This window comes from Leptosomus discolor, unplaced genomic scaffold (genome assembly GCF_034619465.1).
Source record: "Leptosomus discolor isolate bLepDis1 unplaced genomic scaffold, bLepDis1.hap2 HAP2_SCAFFOLD_41, whole genome shotgun sequence".
Lineage (NCBI taxonomy): Eukaryota > Metazoa > Chordata > Aves > Leptosomiformes > Leptosomidae > Leptosomus > Leptosomus discolor.
Window position 1 is genome coordinate 100,456 of NW_028237908.1, and position 16,138 is coordinate 116,593.

The 16,138-nt window shown below is 49.3% G+C and overlaps 1 protein-coding gene across 1 annotated transcript; it reads right to left on the reverse strand.

Annotated features, from left to right (window-relative positions):
- Window positions 1–14,265: 14,265 nt before the first annotated feature.
- On the reverse strand, window positions 14,266–15,063 carry LOC147412393 (olfactory receptor 14J1-like). The gene has a single exon (XM_086481383.1). The coding sequence runs from the start codon at window positions 15,061–15,063 to the stop codon at window positions 14,266–14,268; it is 798 nt and encodes a 265-aa protein (XP_086337509.1).
- Window positions 15,064–16,138: the final 1,075 nt, after the last annotated feature.

Consider the following 16,138-nt stretch of genomic DNA (forward strand, 5'->3'; position numbering starts at 1 on the left):
GACTACACAGGGATAATTAAAATCATGGTATATACATTAACTCCACCTGTTCTTATTCCAAAAGGTGGCAAAATTGCTCAACAAGTGCCTTTCCATGCCTGTGTACCTTCATCCAATGACATTGAACGCAACGATGGAGGGTTCAGCTCTATTGGTCGACCAGACGTATACTTTGCTTTGGATCTAAAACGGACAAAACCTGAAATGATGATAATGATGACAGGACCAGATGGACTTAAAATAACTAGAAAAATGTTAATTGATCCTGGCGCTGATGTTACAATCATAGCTGCACACAATTGGCCCACTACTTGGCCAACTCTTAGCTCTCAATTGGGTGTGTTTGGTATTGGAGGGACACAATCCACTAGAATTAGCAAAGAAGTAATTTTATTCACATTTCCAGATGGGGCGCAGGTATCTACTAGGCCCTATGTCATGAATACATCAATTACACTGGTAGGTAGAGACCTACTAAGCCAAATGAAAGCACAAATTGTGACTCACCCTTTTTAGTTGCGGCTACTGGGGAGCAGCCTATCCTCAAGATACATTGGAAAACAAAGACACCAGTGTGGATTGATCAGTGGCCGCTCACCCGTGAAAAGCTTCTCAAAATTTCGGAATTAGTACAAGAACAATTGTGTGCAGGCCATATTGTGCAGTCAGTAAGTCCATGGAACACTCCAATTTTTACAATACCAAAGAAAAATGGAAAGTGGAGATTGCTACATGACCTACGAGCTATAAATGCAGTAATGGAGGATATGGGAGCCTTACAACCAGGCTTACCATTGCCATCCATGATTCCAGAAAAATGGAATTGACTGGTAATAGATTTAAAAGATTGTTTTTTCACAATATCTTTACATCCAGATGATGCGGAACGTTTTGCCTTTACAGTACCCTCTGTGAATAGAGCTGAACCAGCAAAAAGATATCATTGGATTTTGCTGCCACAAGGCATGAAAAATTCACCTACAATGTCTCAAATGTTTGTGGCCTGGGCGCTAGAACCAATTCGGAAAAAGTATCCACAGTACTTGATATATCATTATATGGATGATATATTAATTGCTGGGGAACACCTGGACACAAAAATGCTCATATTTGAACTCATCGCCCAATTAGGAGAAAAAGGATTGAAAATTGCTCCAGAAAAAATTCAAGAAAAAGCTCCATGGTACTATTTAGGATGGATTATAACTGAATCCCAAATAAGGCCACAGAAAATTGAATTGAAAACAGACATTAAAACATTGTCAGATGTACAAAGATTGGTTGGTGACACCCAGTGGGTACGAAATATTTGTGGAATTACTAATGATGATTTAAGCCCTCTGATTCAACTGTTGGGAACGAGCAATCATGCAAATGAGTTTAGAGAAATCGGCCCATCTCAAAAAACTGCATTACAAAAAATTTCAGCAAAATTAACATCTCATTATGGATCAAGATTTGTAAAGAACGAACCAATTATGTTAATGGTTGTTAATTCTAGTCAAAACAGAAAATATCCATTTGCTTTTATTATGCAATGGGACAAATCAAAAACTGACCCTTTATCAATTTTGGAATGGCTTTTCTTACCTAGGCAATTACATAAAACTGTTGTAACAAGAATTGAATTACTTGCTCTTCTGATTATGAAAGGACGATCACGACTACTAGAGATTTCAGGGAAAGATCCAGAAATAATAGTGTTACCAGTAGCATCTGTCTGGCTTGATTGGAATTTACGACATTCTATGGAATCACAAACATCATTATGTGACTTTTCAGGCCAATTAACTGATCAATTTCCTGCTCACAAAATGTTAACATTTTTAACTAATCAAGATTTTGTTTCAACTCCAAAATTATCTGAGGTTCCAGTGGAAGGACTTACAATATTCACCAATGCAGGACGAAAATCAAAAAAGGCTGTCAGTACATGGCAATCACCTACAGGTACCTGGGAGGAACACATCATCCAAGGAGACTCAAATGATTCACTACAGACTCTTGAACTACAAGCGGTGGTACGGACATTTTCAAACTGGACGCAACAACCTGTTAATATTGTTTCGGATTCATTGTATGTAGTAGGTATAGTGCGTCGTTTAGAGAGAGCTATGTTAAAAACAGTATCTAATCCAATTTTAGGCAAATTGTTAAGTCAGTTACTGCATTTATTGAACATGCATTCTGATCCTTACTTTATCATGCGTATTCGTAGTCATCTAGCTAATGAAGGTTTGGCAGTAGGAAATAACCGTGCTGATCAGTTAGTAGCGCCTGTATGGGCAGGACCACCTGTAGATGCATTTCAACAAGCTCGCATGTCTCGTGATTTTTTCCATCAGTCAGCTAAAGTGCTTCACAAACAATTCCATATTCCCTTAGCAGATGCACAAGGTATAGTTAAATCCTGTGCTTCATGTCAGAAATTAGGCTTTGGTCTGGGTCAAGGTGTCAAGCCACGAGGATTGCATGCGCTTCAGCTATGGCAAATGGATGTAACTCATATTGCAGAATTTGGACGTTCGAAATATGTGCATGTTTGTATAGATACTTACTCTATGGCAATTTGGGCTACCGCACAGACTGGAGAAACCACACGACATGTTGAGCGACATCTTTATGCATGCTTCGCTGTTTTAGGTATTCCACTTGAAATTAAGACAGATAATGCACCTGCTTACGCTTCACTTCGCTTGGCACGCTTTTGCAATCTTTGGGGTATTAACCATCATACAGGTATACCTCACTCTCCTACCGGTCAGGCAATTGTTGAACGCTCTCACCAGACACTAAAAGCGATGTTGTTAAAACAAAAAGGAGGAACCCAGGGTTGGTCACCTAATGATCGATTAATGAAAGCATTGTATGTTTTGAATTTTTTACGTTTAGCAGGGAACAGTGAGGAGCCACCTATGTTAATGCACGGCAGAGGAATGGGTTCGTGCTGGAAGGAAGAAACACGAGGCCTAGTGCTCTATAAGGATTTAAAAACAGGAAAATGGGAAGGACCAGCAGAATTAAAAGTAACGGGTAGGGGATATATGTGCTTACTTACAGGTAATGGACCACTGTGGGTTCCAGCAAAGTGGGTGAGGCCATATATACCGGACACAAACAAGGATGTGGAGACAAACAGTGATAGCCTGCAGTCTACTGACGATGACAACTGCTCTGCATAGAATTGACATCCGACAGAATATGTGGGTAACATGGGCCAATGAAACAGGGAACAATGCCTTTTGTCTATCTATGGCCACTCCTTCTGATCCTTTTCGAACATGCTTGGTTGGAGTTCCATATTTCAATCCGCAAGATTGGACCAGGTTTGTCTCAAATAGTTCCATCTTAATCGAAAGTGTTGTCAATCGCACATGCTTTGCAATATTCAAACAAACCCAGGTTCTGCCTAATTGTAAAAAAGGAGGTAAAAATAAGACGGGGTTGACAACGGCATTGATCATTCAACACCTCAACAAAACATTACCGCGGGATCCGCAGGAATTAGATTTGGTAGGTTCTAGCTATGGCAATACTTCTTGCTTTGGCTTTGCAGGTAGAATGGTTATAGGAGGTGATGCGCACAAAAAATTTCTTCCCTTTTCTAGGCTAAACAGACCCAGGGTCCTATCCCTTTCCTCAAAAGAGAGATGGTCCAGTCCCCTCATCATCTTTGTAGCCCTCTACTGGAGTCTCACCAGCAGTTCCCTGTCCCTCTTGACCTGGGGGTCCCAGAACTGAACATAGTACTTTATATTTGGCCTCACCGGGGCAGAGCAGAGGGGGAGGAGAACCTCCATCCACCTGATAGCCACACACTTCTTCACGCACCCCAGGATACCACTGGCCTTCTTGGCTACAAGGGCACATGGCTGGCTCATGGTTAACTCGCTGTCCACCACAGCTCCCAGGTCCTTCTCAGCAGAGCTGCTCTCCAGCAGGTTGCCCCCCAGCCTGTACTGGTGCAGGGGGTTATTCTTCCCCAGGTGTGGGTCCCTACACTTGCCCTTGTTGAACCTCATGAGATTCCACTCTGTCCACCACTCCAGCCCGTCCAGGTCTCGCTGAATGGCAGCACAGCCTTCTGGCGTGTCAGCCCCTCCTCCCAGTTTAATATCAACAGCATATTTTAGTTGTCTATTTTAGCAAGTACTGCAGCAGATGTCACCTAAATGAGCGTTGCAAATATCTGGACAGATGCAACAATCATGGAATCATAGAATCATGTTTTTTGAACACCTCCAGGGATGGTGACTCCGCCACTACCCTGGGCAGCCTGTTCCATTGTTTGACCACTTTTTCAGTAAAGAAATATTTCTTCATATCCAATCTAAACCTGCCCTTGTGCAATCTGAGGCCATTTCCCCCTGACCTATCACTTCTTACATGGGAGAAGAGACTGACCCCCACCTCACTACAACCTCCTCTCAGGTAGTTGTAGAGAGCAATAAGGTCTCCCCTCAGCCTCCTCTTCTCCAGAGTAAACAACCCCAGTTCCCTCAGCCGCTCCTAACAAGACCTGTTCTCCAGACCCTTCACCAGATTTGTTGCCCCTCTCTGGACACGCTCTAGCACCAAAACGTCTTTCTTGCAGTGAGGGGCCCAAAACTGCACACAGGATTTGAGGTGTGGCCTCACCAGTGCAGAGCACAGGGGCGCCATGATCTCCCTACGCCTGCTGGCCACACCATTGCTGATACAGGCCAGGATGCTGTTGGCCTTCTTGCCCACCCGGGCACACTGCTGGCTCATGTTCAGCCACCTGTCGACCAGCACCCCCAGGGCCTTTTCTGCCGGGCAGCTTTCCAGCCACTCATCCCCAGCCTGTAGCGCTGCGTGGGGTTGTTGTGACCCAGGTGCAGGACTCGGGTACTTGGCCTTGTTGATCCTCATAGCATTCGCCTCATCCCATTGATCCAGCCTGTCCAGATCCCTCTGCAGAACCTCTCTACCTTTGAGCAGATCAACACTCCCACCCAATATAGTGCCACCTCCAAACTCACTGAGGGAGCACTCAATCCCCTCATCCAGATGACCAACAAAGATGTTAAACAAGACCAGCCCCAATACTGAGCCCTGGGGGACACTGCTTGTGACCAGTCACCATCTGGATTGAACTCCATTCACCACCACTCTGTGCTCAGTCCTCCAGCCAGTTACCCTGACCCAACCTGAGCTCGTTGTCATGACCAGTAACTCCACAAAATAAACCTTTCTTGTCCTGAGTATCCACCATACCAAATGGAACCCAAGTCATGGATGACATCAAAGGAGCGGGCACTTTATGGACAAGTTCATAAACATTTGTGACAGGTGACCCATGGTTAAAGCCATGATAGCGACCTTGACCTTGCCTTTGCCTGCCTGGGACGAAGGGAGCTCCTGGCAAGAGGGCAATGCTGCCAAGAGCTCTGGAGTGTCCCTCTCCTCCCAGAATCCCAGAACAAATGAGGCTGCAAGGCAGCCAACCTCCACCTTTTCTGGGCTTCCCCTTCATGCTTGGTTTTAGCCAGGAGCTCCTTTCTCAGCCGTGCCAACCTCCTGCCACCTTAATGTGACCTCCAGCATGTCAAGGAGGACCATTGTAGATCCTGACAAGGAGATCCTTGACATCAAACACCTCTCTGCACCCGACTTCTCTGCAGGGCTGCGGCCCACGGGATTCTTCCAAGAAGGTCCCTCAACAGGCCAAAATCTGCCTTCCAGAGGCTTTAATCTTTTGTTTCTATCCTTTTCTCAGGATTTTAAACCCAAACTTCTCTCCCTGGACTTTTCCATTCCTCACTAGCTCTTCCTTTGTAATGTTTGTAAATGTTGCGTGTTAACTCCAGCAAGATATTTAGCACCACCCTGCAGCTTGGTCACCTCCCTCTTCCAACCTCATTCAAACAGCTGAAGAGCATGCTCAGTTGGTACATTGACCTGGTTATGTCCACTCCCAGGCTTTTGTACCCCCACCCCCCCAGTCTGTTCACTGAAGGGGCAGAATCAGAAACAGAGCAGGCCTTGATGCTGTGCAAACAGCTGGAACATCAGTTTGTTCTCAGCATTGGTTTTGCCACAAAATATCAATCAAATATCTCTCAAATATCCAATAAATTGTCCATAAAGTGTCCACTGAGTTCATGTTGTCCATGACTTGGGTTCCATTTGGTATGGTGGTTTCTCAGGACAAGAGTGGTGTGTTGTGTGGAGTTTCTGAACAGGAAACCTAGCTCAGGTTGGGTCAGCTTTTTACAAGGTACATTTAGGAGGTATCTGCTGTAGAACTTCCTAAAATATGTAACTCAAATCATAGATTATTTCTGACCCAGGTTAAATCTACTGGAGGTACACGTCATATTCCCCCATCATCCACACAGTGCACCCTTGAGCAAAAGCAATCCCACAACCAGGTTGTCCATTTCCAACCCATACTGTCTTTCTCAGCCTGGTCCCTACGTGCACTATGAGGACCTTATCTCCTTCTACAATAGGGAGGTTTCTGTTTGGGCAGGGTCAGGTCAGTCAGTTGATCCTCTGGTATTAACTAGGCAGGTGGCTTCTGCCCAGGCTGCATTCCACTGCTTGTATTTCCCAGCCCCCTTTGCTCTCACTTTTGTCCTTAACAGTCCCTTCTCTCGGTCAATCATTCCGGAGGCTGGTGTGTGACAGGGGATGTGGCACACCCAATCATTGCCACGTTCCCTGGCCCAGGGGCTTCTGAGGGTGTTTCAGAATGAATCCTGCTGTCTGCTTCAGGTCTTTCTGGGGTGCCTCAGCACTTGCTCTTCAAGGCCCAGGATGGTGTTTTGGGAGGTGGTTTGGGTCACGGGACATGTTGCCAACCATCTGGTTGTCACTTCCACCACAGTAAGGACATGGCGCTTGCCTTGGCAGGTTCGTGGCAGTGTGATATAACCCATCTGTGAGGCCTCTCTGGATTGATATCGCAGCCACCATCCTTCACACCACAGAGGCTTTGCTCGCTTGGCTCACTTGACTATGGTGCATGTGTCACACTCCTGAATAACACCTGCAATAGCTTCAGTGGTCAAGTGCACCCCTCCATCTCAAGCCCATCTGGACATTGAAGCTCTCCCTAGATGTCCTGACCCTACAGGATTCCACCAAGTTATGACTAGTTCTGTTGTGTTCCCAGTCTAGGTCCACCTCAGCCACTTCCATTGTTGTACCTGGTCTACTTGCTTGTTGTGTTGATGTTCCTCAGGGATTTCTCTGTCACTTCCCTTGCCCCTGGTGAGCGACTCCAGCTGTTGAACTACCTCACCCTCTAACTCCTGACTGGTGGCCCCACCATTCCAGTAGTGGAGGAGCCAGGCACCGCTCTGCTTGCCTCTCTGGCACCTGTTATATTGCTGCATTTCTCCAAGGTCTCTCAAGTTCAGTGACCTCGTAGTTTTGGTCTATTTTGGTGATTTTTATCAATTCTTCCTTCTATATCCATGCCAAAGAACAGCTTCATACTTCAACTTGTTCTCCTGCCTTACTAATAGATGGTACAGACCTGTCCACCTCTGTGTCTAGTGCTGCTTCTTTACTGCTGGGGTGATTCCTCTAGTGAGTTTGGGCTTGGGTTCCTATCTCATCCCAGGTGCCCTCAGGTGTGGTTTGGGTTCCCATCCCATCCATGGTGTCCTCCAGTGTTATGTCCATGTCATAGTCATGGCATCCTCAGAGGTGGCTTGGGTCCATATCTCAGCCAGGCTCTTCTGATAGCACTGAACCGATAGACACAGGCCAAGCCCCAGTACAGCCACAGGAGCTGCTGGGTTTCACTGGGGTAGGTAAGGCACCCTTCTGCTAGATAGTGTGTCCGTGTAGCCAGATTACCTGCTATTACAGGCTTCAAAGCACAGGCACTGCGAGGTGATAACCACCCGAGGCACCTGCCCAAACACCCTGACACCCAGGGACTGGCTGCCTCAGGGCATCTCTCAGAATCTCCTCACCATCAACTTCTCTCCTCTGCTGCCACAATTCCACACCAGATTGCACAGGCGTTAGGAGACAGGAACACTCTTAGCATGTAATTGCTGCATCATTATATCGAGACCCAAGACTTATCACCTCCCCTTCCTGAGAAGAACAAGTCTTCAATCAAGATAAGGACACCTCTGTTCTCCCAAAAGTAACAGATGGATCTACATTGAAGAGAAACACAAGTTGCTCAAGCCCAATGACTTTGCACTAGTCAATGATGGAAACATAGATCATAGAATCATGCAATAGTTTGGGTTCCAAGGGACCTCAAATTTCACCTAGTTTCAACCATCCTGCCATGACAGAGACACCCCCCACTAGACTAGGTTGCTCAAGGTTCCGTCCAACCTGGTCTTGAACACTGCCAGAGATGGAGCATCATCACCTTCATCAGGGATCCTGTTCCAGTGCCTCACCACCCTCAGGGTGAACAGCTTCTTCCTTGTACCTAGTGTAAATCTGCCCTTTCCCAACTTCTAACCATTACCCCTCGTCCTACCACTGCAGACCCTTGTAAAAAGTTCCTTCCCAGCCTTCTTGCAGGCCCCGTTCTGGTACTGGAAGGTATCAAATGTCTCCCCAGAGCCTTCTCTTTCCCAGGCTGAACAAGTCCAACTCTCTCAGCCTGTCCGCATAGGAACGCTGTTCCAACCCTCTGACCATCTTGGTAGCCCTCCTCTGGACTCGCTCCAGCTCATCCGTGTCTTTCTTCTGTTGGGGGCTCCAGAACTGGATGCAGTATTCCAGGTGGGGTTTCACGAGGTGTGGTAGTTTGATGTCTGGCAGGGTTTTGGTGTGATTTTAGTAGCGGGGAAGAGGGCTACAGAGATGGCTCCTTTAAGAGGCTTGGAGAAGCTCTCCCAGCTCCAATTTTGGACACTCCTCTAGCAAAGGCCAGACCAATGGCGCCTCTGCAAGTAACTATTTAAGAGTGAAAGAAGCGTTTGATTGCTCTCTTTGTTTTGTCTGTTTGTTTTGGTGAGCAGGTTAGAGACAACCATGTGGACACTCAGGTCAGTGAGGAAGGAGAGGGGGAGGTGTGCCTGGGCAAAGATTCCCCTGCAGCCTGTGGTGGGGTGGCGGGCTGAGCCCCTGCTGAGCATGGAGACCAGCGTTGGCCCAGAGGTTGGCCTGCAGCCTGTGGAGGAGCCCAGGCCGGAGTGGGGACTGGGCCTGAAGCAGACCATGACTCCAGCTGCACTGGAGCAGCCCGTCACTGGGAGGGCGGCAGCCCCGGGAGGGACCCACGCTGGGGTGATTCATGGCGAGCTGCGGCCCCACGGGAAAGGACTGACGTTGCAGCAGTTGGTGGAGGAATGTCTGCCATGAAAGGGACCCCACGGTGGGGTAGGGGTGGGCCACGAGGAGCTCTCTCTCTGAGGATGAAGGAGCAGTGGAAACATCTTGTGCCAGACTGACTGCAACCCCCATTCCCTGCCACCCCCCTGCACTGCTGGGGGGGGGGGGAAGAGAGCTGAGCCCGTCAAGACCAGAGGGGTGGTGGTGGGGAAGGTGTGTTGTATTTAAGAACTGGTTGTAGCTCTCATTATCCTTGATCACAGAATCACAGAATCACAGAATGTTAGGGGTTGGGAGGGACCCTGAAAGATCACCTAGTACAACCCCCCTGCCAAAGCAGGACCAATTACAGTTGGTCACACAGGAACATACCCAGTTGGGTTTTGGATGTCTCCAGGAAGGAGACTCCACAACCTCCCTGGGCAGCCTGTTCCAGTGCTCTGTCTCCCTCACAGTGAAAAAGTTTTTCGTTATGTTAATGTGAAACTTCCTAATATCCAGCTTGCACCCATTGCCCCTTGTCCTATGATTGACCATCACTGTAATTCAGGAGGAATATATTAAAGACCTGCTTTGCCACCTGCACATCCACAAGTCTAGAGACTAGAAGGGATCCACCCAAGAGTGCTGAGTGAGATGGTCAAACGACTCTCCATGGGTAAGCATGAGGGAGAAGCCAGAGGAGGCAGATATCCTGCTGGGGTAGATCACCCAACCAGGATGAAGAGGCAGATGAAGCATTCTACAAGTGACTGGGAGAAGTCTCACAATCGCTAGGCCATGTTCTTGTGGGAGAGTTCAACTTACCAGATGTCTGCTGGAAATAAAACACAGCAGGGCAGAAACAGCCTGGAAGGCTCCTGGAGTGTGTGGGAGGTAATTTCCTGACACAGCCAGTAAGGGAGCCTAACGGGGAGGTGCCTCGCTTGACCTACTGTTTACGAACAGAGAAGGACTGGTGGGAGATGTGGTAGTCAGAGGCTGTCTTAGGCTTAGCAACCATGAAATGATAGAGTTCTCGATTCTTGGTGAAATAAGGGAGGGGGGGGGCAGCAAAATCACTGCCATGGACTTCCAGAGGGCTGACTTTGGGCTGTTCAGGTCACTGGTCGAGAGAGTCCCTTGGGAGACAGTCCTGAAGGGCAACGGGGTCCAGGAAGGCTGGACATTCTTCAAGGAGCAACTGTTAAAAACACAGGAGCAGGCTGTCCCCATGTGCTGGAAGATGAACCGGTGGGAAAGATGACCGGGCTGGCTGAACAGGGAGATTTTGCTGGAACTCAGGGAGAAAAGGAGAGTTTACCACTTTTGGTAGAAAGGGAAGACAACTCGAGAAGAGGACAGGGATATTGTTCAGTCATGCAGAGGGAAAATTAGAGGGGTAAAACCCCAAATAGGCCTCAACTAGAACTCAAGCTGGCCACAGTCATGAGAGACAACAACAAATGTTTTTGCAAATACAATAACAACAGAAAGAGAGCCTAGGAGAATCTCCATCCTCTATTGGATGTGGGGGGGAACTTTGCCTCCAAGGATGAGGAAAAGGCTGAAGTACTTAATGCCTTCTTTGCCTCAGTCTTTAATAGTCAGACAAGCAATCTGCAAGGTAATCAACCCCTTGAGCTGGAAGATAGGGACCAAGAGCAGAATACCTGCCCTGTAATTCAGAAGAAAGTAGTTAATGCCCTGCTTTGCCACCTGGACATTCACAAGTCTATGGGGCCAGATGGGATCTGCCCAAGAGGACTGAGGGAGCTGGCGGAGGAGCTGTCCGAAGCACTACCCATCATTATCACCAGTCCTGGACAATAGCGGAGGTCCCGGATGACTGGAGGCTTGCCAATGTGACACCCATCTCCAAGAAGGGCCGGAAGGAGGTTCTGGGGAACTACAGGCCTGTCGACCTGACCTCGGTACCGGGGAAGATTATGGAACTCACATGGCATGTGCAGGACAACCAGAGGATAAGGCCCAGTCTACAGGGGTTCTTGAAGGGCAGGTTCTGCTTGACCAACATGATCTCCTTCTATGACCAGGGAGCCCAAGTAGTTGATAAGGGAAAGGCTGTGGATGTTGTCTATCTGGACTTGAGTAAAGCCTTTGACACCGTCTCCCACAGCATTCTCCTAGGAAAGCTGGTGGCTCATGGCCTAGACTGGTCCACTCTACACTGGGTTAAAAACTGTCTGAACAGCAGAATACGGACAGGTGTGGTGAATGAAATTCAATCCAGATGGTGACTGGTCACAAGCAGTGTCCCCCAGGGCTCAGTGTTGGGGCCGATCTTAACATCTTTATCAATGATCTGGATGAAGGGATTGAGTGTTGCCTCAGTGAGTTTGCAGATGGCGCTAAATTGAGTGGGAGTTTGATCTCCTTGAGAGCAGGAAGGCTCTGCAGATGGATATGGCAAGGTTGGATCGATAGGCTGAGGCCAATTGTATGAGGTTCAACAAGGCCAAGTGCTGGGTCCTACACCTGAGGCACAACAACCCCACGCAACGCTACAGGCTTGGAGATGAGTGGCTGGGAAGCTGCCTGGCAGAAAATGTCCTGGGGGTGCTGGTCGACAGGCGGCTGAACATGAGCCGGTAGTGTGCCCAGGTGGTCAAGAAGGCCGACAGTATCTTGGTCTGTATCAGCAATGGTGTGGCCACCAGGGGTAGGGAGGTGATCGTGTCCCAGTATTCAGCACTGGTGGGACCTCTACTGCTGTGTACAGTTTTGGGCCCTTACTCCAAGAAAGACACTGAGGTGCTGGAGTGTCTCCAGGGATCGGCAACAAAGGTGGTGAGCGTCCTGGAGAACAGCTCTTACGAGGAGCGGCTGAGGGAACTGGAGTTGTTTAGTCTGGAGAAGAGGAGGCTGAGGGCAGACCTCATCACTCTCTACAACTGAGATGAGGTTGTGGTGAGGTGGGGATCAGTCTCTTCTCCCAAGTAACGAGCAATAGGACAAGAGGAAATGGCCTCAAGTTGCACCAGGGGAAGTTCTAGATTGGACATGAGGAAAAATTTCTTTACTGAAAGAGTGATCAAACGTTGGAACAGGCTGCCCAGGGAGGTGGTGGAGGTGTTCAAAACACGAGTTGATGTAGAACACAGATCCACGCCTGATGTCTGAGCCTGCTCAGGGGGGGAAGACAGGGTGGAAAAAAGGGAAAGGATAGAAAGGAGGAGAGGGGAGGGGAGCTGCCATGGCTTTGCCCCAGATCAGCAAGGCTTTCTCAAAATCTGAATCTGTCTGTGCTCCATCCACAGCCCTGGGCAGGAAGAGCCTCCTGACGGGAGCTATTCACATCAGCCAGGCCGGAACCTGGCAGGAGACAGGGCTCAGCCACCTAGGACGTTACAGGCACCTGCATAAACCATGAGCTTGCTCCTACCCTAATAGCTACAGTGCCACCACGGTCATTACAAGGAGATGCACATGCCAGGGGACACCTCTGGGCCTGTACCCTGCTTGGGATCATGTGATATCACAAGCAGCTTGTTGACAACTGAAGGAATCTTAAGAGCTCCTCAGCCACAAGTGACATCACAAGCTCCTGCACAACCCAGCTGCCTCCTCCCGCCCACTCACATCTCCATGGAAATAGGACAACACAAGCACCTTTACAAGCCACATGGCCTTTCATCCACTATCCCATACTCAGACAGAAGTTGTCTCAAAAGCACCTTTGCAGGCCAGGGCGCTACTTCTGATCTTGGTTCAAGGAAGCCCATCCCAGGACTGCATTCAGGTGTTTCCCAGGGGAAGTTACTCTCAATGAGAAGTGACCTCAAGACACTGTCTGTCTCACAGGCCTTCATGGCACCCCTAAGAATAGCTGATGGCCCTTATGCTTGCTCAGGATGACCTCCCTACACATACACGATGGGCATGCTTATGTCTGCTCTGTACAATGCGAACATGGACTCCTGACCCAGTCCTTTGGTGTCCCTCTGTGGAGGAACAAGCAACCTCTGTGAGCCGGGGTGAGAGGCCAGTGCTGGACATGGTGATTGTTACTGGCCGCTCTGTGAGGATGGCCCTGGGGCAGCTCCTCTGGGGTGTGCAGGGAGCACAGGCACAGCCAGACTCTGCTCTGCGGGTCTCTCACAGGAGCTTGGTTGTGCAGGTCACTGCTGTGTGCCCCCTACCCTGCACAGTCACACACTTGAGCTGCTCTGAATATTGGCACCTTCCTGCCCTGTCCCCACAAGCAAAGCAGCCCTGCTGGGATTGGTCCCACAGCAGGGAACGGAGGCCACTGAGAACGTTCATCCAGCCGGCATGCTGAGGAGATCCCCACGCCGGGCACCTTGCAGCCCCATATGCCAAACTTGCTCCCCAGGACAGCAAGAAACAACTGGCCTTGGGGATCCTCAGGAAGGTCCTTTTGCCCCAGGGAAAGGGCAGCCTGACCCGAGCTGCCACCCACACCAAAGAGTTTCTTCTTCCATGTCCCCCCTGCACACACAAATGGTGCCCTGCACTTCTCCTTGGACATCCCATCTCCCCACAGAGACTTTTCCCTACAGAGCTCATCTATGTTGACCCAGATGGCCATTCCTGCACCCCCTCCCCAGGCTCCCACAGCCCCTGAACTGGTGGTGCTGCTCTGCAGAGCAAGTGGGCTGTGGTAGCCAGGGCCATACTGGTGAGGTTGAGAGGCAGACCCAGCTCAGGGTAACTAGTGCCCCCTCCCCTTCAGTACACAGACACTGCCCCCGCAGCTCCACAGAAGATCTTGGAGAAATTAACTCAGACAAGCAAGTCGGTGCAGGGTCCTTTATTTGGATTAAACACGTGGAGAGCACAGCTCCTTATTTACACAAAGTCTCTGGGTCACACAAGGCAGGCAGACACTGACATAGAAATACGATGAAAAATAAAAATATAGGGAGGGTTTATGGACAGCCTTAATACAACCAAGAAAAGATAAAACCAAAGAAACCAAACAACCTACGAAAGAGGCTGGCCCTGTAATGGGTTCTTTTATTAATGATATGCAGGGGAAGATGGGCAGTTCATTGATGCTTCTGCAAAGCAACCAGTCATCAGTTTCCTCAGGGCATCCTTGAGCTCCTGGTTCCTCATGCTGTAGATGAGGGGGTTCACTACTGGAGGTACCACTGAATACAGAACTGCCATCACCAGGTACAGCGATGTGGAGGAGATGGAGGGGGGCTTCAGGTAGGCAAACATGGCAGTGCTGACAAAAAGGGAGACCACGGCCAGGTGAGGGAGGCAGGTGGAAAAGGCTTTGTGGCGTCCCTGCTCCGAGGGGATCCTAAGCACGGCCATGAAGATCCCCACGTAGGACAGCACGATGAACACGAAACAAAGAAAAGAAAAAATTACAGTAACCACAAGCAACCCAACCTCTCTTAGATAGTCATCTGAGCAGGAGAGCTTGAGGATCTGGGGGATTTCACAGAAGAACTGGTCCACAGCATTGCCTCGGCAGAGGGGCAGTGAAAATGTATTGGCCGTGTGTAGCACAGCATAGAGAAACCCACTGCCCCAGGCAGCTGCTGCCATGTGGACACAAGCTCTGCTGCCCAGGAGGGTCCCGTAGTGCAGGGGTTTGCAGATGGCAACGTAGCGGTCATAGGCCATGACTGTGAGAAGATAAAACTCTGCTGAAATCAAGAGGACAAATAGAAAACACTGGGTAACACATCCTGAGTAGGAGATGGCCCTGGTATTCCAGAGGCAAGTGACCATGGCTTTGGGGAGAGTGGTGGAGAGGGAGCCCAGGTCGACGATGGAGAGGTTGAGGAGGAAGAAGTACATGGGGGTGTGGAGGTGGTGGTCACAGGCTATGGTGGTGATTATAAGTCCGTTGCCCAAGAGGGCAGCCAGGTAGATGCCAAGGAAGAGTCCGAAGGTCAACAGCTGCAGCTCCCGTGTGTCTACGAATGCCAGGAGGAGGAACTGGGTGATGGAGCTGGCATTCGACATTTTCACTGCAGGAATGGTGAACTGTTGAAAGATGAGAAGACATTGACAAGTGACGACAGATTTCTCTGAGCCAGTCTTATGCCGTTTCTCACTGATAATCCCCGCAATGGCTACTTTTTTTTAGAAGACCTTCAGTCAGTACCTTTTTGTGAGTTCAGGATTGACGAGCAGGGGCTCTGCCCATGGGCTCCAGAGAAGTCAGACCTGTGCTATTGCAGTGCTGTCAAACAGCCCGTGCATTCGGTAGGTGTTCCTGGCAATGGCTGCCTTCAGTCCAGTGAGAGGTATTTGCCTCAGTGACTGTGTGAAAATTGTCCCTGTTTATTGCAGTGCGATGGAGTCAGCACCCAGACCAGCTGTGTCTGAGAGGGAAGAGCCCAGGGAGGGACCCAGCCCTTCCAACTCTGCTCTCCTGAACAGCAAAGTCTGGGTCGGAATCACTCACGGCCGACACAGAACCTTTCTCCCCCCCATTTTCCATCTCCAGGCTCTCTCCAGACATAACAGCACCATGCCTGTGGGGGAGAATGGGGCTGTCACTAGGTTCCCACCCTCCCCTGCTGAATTGCCCCCAGCACAGGCGAAAGTCACTTCAAACTCATCATCCCAGGGAGATGGTCAGGTGCACAAAAGACAGTGCCCAGCATCTCCTAAATGGAGCCTTAACTTGATTCCAAGTCCCACACACTGAATTGCCCAGAGGCAGCCAGGAACAGTGTCTCAAATGTATCTGTGATACGTTACACTCTCCCGACAATCCAGAACTTCCACAAGCAAGAAAAAGAGCAGGAAGAATTGCAGGGAAATACCCTGATCCTTCTCTGAATGTGAAACAGCAGAGGAAGACAGCTGGCACTCAGGAAAGCCTTCTCCTTACACAGCAGAACACAGCACCTCCACATTGGTG